At 44.1% G+C, this 4,245-nt stretch overlaps 1 protein-coding gene across 1 annotated transcript in view; it reads right to left on the reverse strand.

Annotated features, from left to right (window-relative positions):
* Window positions 1–3,983, reverse strand: part of LOC122257424 (loss of visual transmission) — a 23,801-nt gene extending 19,818 nt beyond the window's left edge. The window contains exon 1 of the mRNA XM_086546635.1: window positions 3,723–3,983. Coding sequence (XP_086402761.1) covers window positions 3,723–3,966 — 244 coding nt within the window. The 5' untranslated portion in view covers window positions 3,967–3,983. The remainder of the gene's footprint in view (window positions 1–3,722) is intronic.
* Window positions 3,984–4,245: the final 262 nt, after the last annotated feature.

Here is a 4,245-nt window from a genome sequence, read left to right on the forward strand (position 1 = left end):
TCTCCTGCACCTCCTTCTCCCCCACCTCCTTCTCCAGGACATAAATCCTTAGTGGCGGCTAGAGTAGGCAAGCATACCCCCCCCCCCCACCTCTATCCCCCTCCACCCCCCGAAAAACCGACAACATGGACACTCACGGCAGGGTATGAAACCGCACTTCCATTGTGTTCTTTTTCTCCCGTCTTCTTCAAACTCCCTTTGCGCATTTTCATAGCCATTCTCTCCCATGAAAGAGTGTACAAAATGTGTTGAGTCTACCTTGTTGTTTTATTTCTTTTTGGGTAAGAATTGGGGGAAAAAAGGCATGATTGATAGTGTTGATGAAATATGTTTAATTCGGTAGTGAACTTGTTATCTGCAACAAGCACACGAACACGATGTTAAAGTGTCTTGTTATTACGACCTTCCAAGAAAAAAAAAACACTCAATCAATCTCAAAAAAAAAAGCGCAAAGAAACAAAACAAAAGAATAAGAAGAAGGAGAAACAAATAAAGATCAAGCCGAAAAGACAAATAATCATTAATATCCCCCAAAGCGGAAGATGAACGAGCGAAAAATGTGTATATATATCACAGGTTCATACTCGACTTGTAAATATCTGCCTTCCAACATGACATGGAAACTCACTTAGCGGCTTGAGACATGAGGGAGACGTAAAGGGGGATGGAGGGGGGGGGGAGGGAGAGTGGGGGAGGAAGGAGGGAGAGTGGGGGAGGGAGGGAGAGAACGAGGGAGAGGGGAGGAGGAGGGAGGGAGAGGGAGGAAGGAGGGAGAGGGGGGAGAGGGAGGGAGAGGAGGGGGGAGAGGGAGAGGGAGGGAGGAGGGAGAGGGGAGGAGAGGGAGGGAGGAGGGAGGGAGAAGGGAGGAGAAGGGAGGGAGAGGGGAGGAGATGGGAGGCGCAGGAGAGGAGGGAGGGAGAGAGGAGAAATGTAGAGGAGAGGGAGGGAGTGTGGGGATGGAGGGAGGAAGAAGAGAGGGGAAAGAAGGGAGGGAGCACAGGAAAGGGAGGAGGGCAAAGTAGAGGAGTTAGAGTTATGAAAAAAATGATGAGGAAAAAAATAAAGAATTTATGAGAAGATTATGTGAAAAGTAGAAAAAAAAGCAAGACGGTGCTATGACTGAAAGCTGACGCAGATGAATCATGGAACCTATAGCACGCCGAGAGATGACGAATACCGAGCAAATGACTGCGTACAGCGCGCGCAGTCCCCATTCCCCCCCCTGACAGCCCCCAGCCCCGGCCCCCGGCGCCCATCCCAAAGCAGCCCACTGCTCCGCCTTCATCGACGTCCCGCCCAGGAAGGCGACCCTGCCTCAGTTGAAGAGAGGAAAGAGAAATGGACTTTATTTTTTTTGAAACGCCAAGGATGCAAGAGACACTCATCAGCGGAACAGAGAGGAGAGAGCAAGAGAGAGAGCGAGAGAGAGAGAGAGAGAGAGAGAGAGAGAGAGAGAGAGAGAGAGAGAGAGAGAGAGAGAGAGAGAGAGAGAGAATGAGTGGTGAGAGTGTATGAGTGTATTAGAGGGGTGGGGAGGGAGAGGAAAGAGAGAGAAAAAAAATGAGAGAGTGAAAAAAAGAAAGAGAATGAGAGGAGATAGAGAAATAGAGAGAGGATATATACGCATATATATGTATTATATATATATAATATATATATATATATATATATATATATATATATATATATATATATATATATATATATATATATATATATATACACACACACACACACGGATAAAAGGGGTATAAATGAGACTGAATATTTTCACAACACAAGAGATGTAATTAACGCGTTTCGGGTTACCCCATCTTCTGAACTACATGTAGTTCTGAAGACGGGGTAACAGGAAACGCGTAAATTACACCTCTTGTGTTGTGAAAATATTCAGTCCCATTTAAACCCCTTTTATCCATTTGCCACAATAAACTCGGTACACACACACACACACACACACACACACACACACCATATAAAAAAAACACACACACACATATAAAAAAAAAAAAAAAAAAAAAAAAAAATATATATATATATATATATATATATATATATATATACATATATATATATATATATATATATATATACATATATTTATATATATATATCTCTATATATATATCTTTATCTCTATATATATATATATATATTAGTCTAAATAATATATAAATATGTATAATATATAAGATATAGAGAAGATATATAGTCATGAGTAATTATAGAGAGAGAGAGAGAGAGAGAGAGAGAGAGAGAGAGAGAGAGAGAGAGAGAGAAGAGAGAGGAGAAGAGAGAGAAGGAGAGAAAGTAAGAGAGGAGAGTAAGAGAGAGAGAGAAGAGAGAGAGAAGAAGAAGTGGAGAGAGAAAAAAGGAGGAAGAGAGAGAGAAAGGAAGAAAGAGAGAAGAGAGTAGAGAGAGAGAGAGAGAAGAGAGAGAGAGAGAGAGGAGAGAGAGATAGAGAAGAGAGAGGAGAGAGAGAGAGAGAGAAGAAGAAGAACGAGAGAGAGAGAGAAAGAGAGAGAGAGAGAGAGAGAGAGATGAGAAAGAGAAGAAAGAGAGAAGAGAGAGAGAGAGAACGAGAGAGAGAGATAGAGAAAGAGAGAGCGAGAGAGAGAGAGAGACGGAGAGAGAGAGAGAGAGAGTAGAGAGAGTGAGAGAGTGAGAGAGTAGAGAGAGAGAGTAGAGAGATAGAGAGAGAGAGAGAGAGAGCTATGAGAGAGAGAGAGAGCAAGAGAGAGAGAGAGAGAGTAAGAGAGAGAGAGAGAGAGAGAGAGAGAAAGTAAGAGAGAGAGAGAGAGAGAAAGTAAGAGTGAGAGAGAGAGAGAAAGTAAGAGAGAGAGAAAGAGAGCGAAAGAGAAAGTAAGAGTGAGAGAGAGAGAGAGAGAGAGAGAGAGAGAGAGAGAGAGAGAGAGAGCAAGTTAGAGTGCGAGAGAGAGAGAGAGAGAGAACGTTGAGAAAAGCTTCCTTGAGCCACAAACTTGAGTGTATATGGAAAGCCATCCCTTTATGTGGCATCATAATGAATAATGCAACATTCTTTATAAGCAGATTGTTCAGCAGGGTCCTTGCACTGGCTTTGGAAATCACGGTTGCATGGCGACGGAGATTCACATGCACTCTCCACAAGGGATGATGGTGATGGTGGTGGTGATGATGATGATGATGATGGTGATGATGATGATGATGATGGTGATGATGATGATGATGATGATGATGATGATGATGATGATGGTGATGGTGATGGTGATGGTGATGGTGATGGTGATGGTGATGGTGATGGTGATGGTGATGGTGATGGTGATGGTGGTGGTGATGGTAATGGTGATGGTGATGATGATAATGATGATGTGATGATGATGATGAGAGGGAGGAGGAGGAGGAGAAGGAGGAGGAAGAGGAGAAAGAGGGGGAGGAAGAGGAGAAAGAGGAGGAGAAGGGGAAAGAGGGAAGAAAAGGAGGAGGTCAAGGAGGAAGAGGAGGAGGAGAAGGAGAAGGAGGAGGATATCGATGACGATGAACAAAAACCTCAGAAAAATAAAACACAATAAACACAAAACACCCAAACAAACATTAAAAAAAGACGATAAAAAAAGGAAAATCAACCCATCCACAAACCCACCCACCCACACCCACCCATACCCACAAACCCACCCACACACCCACCCACCCACACCCACCCACACCCAAAACAAACCTACCACCACAGCCCGTCAACTCACCAAGCAGAATCCCGATAGAGAGAAGAATGATAAAGGGCCTCCTCCTGCCGAGCTTGGACCGGCAATTATCCGACAGGGAGCCTAAGATGGGCGTCAGGAAGAAGCCGATGAAGGGGCTCAGGCACCAGATGAGCGTCATGTGCCTGTGCCTGACGCCGATCTTGAGGAGGGTCGGGGACACGAAGGCGGTTTCGGCGGCGTAGCAGAACTCGATCCCCATCACGGCAGCTGATATACGCACCATCTCCGCTCGCGTCTTTCGCCTGTGGGGGGGTGAAGGGGGGGTGAAGGGGGGTGAAGGGGTGATGGAGGGGTGAGGGGGGTGAGGGGAGGGAGAAAGAAGGGCGTGATGAGTATTTTTTTTTAAGTGTAAATGTGATTTGTATTTTTTTTTTTTTTTTTTTATCTTGTTTGTGTATGCGAAGTATTTTGTTTAATTTTGTATTGTTCATTTTGTCTCTTCATATTGATCTTTGTTGATATTATTATCATCAACAATATGTTTACTGCTCGTTATCATTAT

The sequence above is a fragment of the Penaeus japonicus genome, unplaced genomic scaffold (assembly GCF_977035675.1).
Source record: "Penaeus japonicus unplaced genomic scaffold, GWHDUDI00000001_assembly GWHDUDI00000018, whole genome shotgun sequence".
In the NCBI taxonomy this organism is placed as follows: Eukaryota; Metazoa; Arthropoda; class Malacostraca; order Decapoda; family Penaeidae; genus Penaeus; species Penaeus japonicus.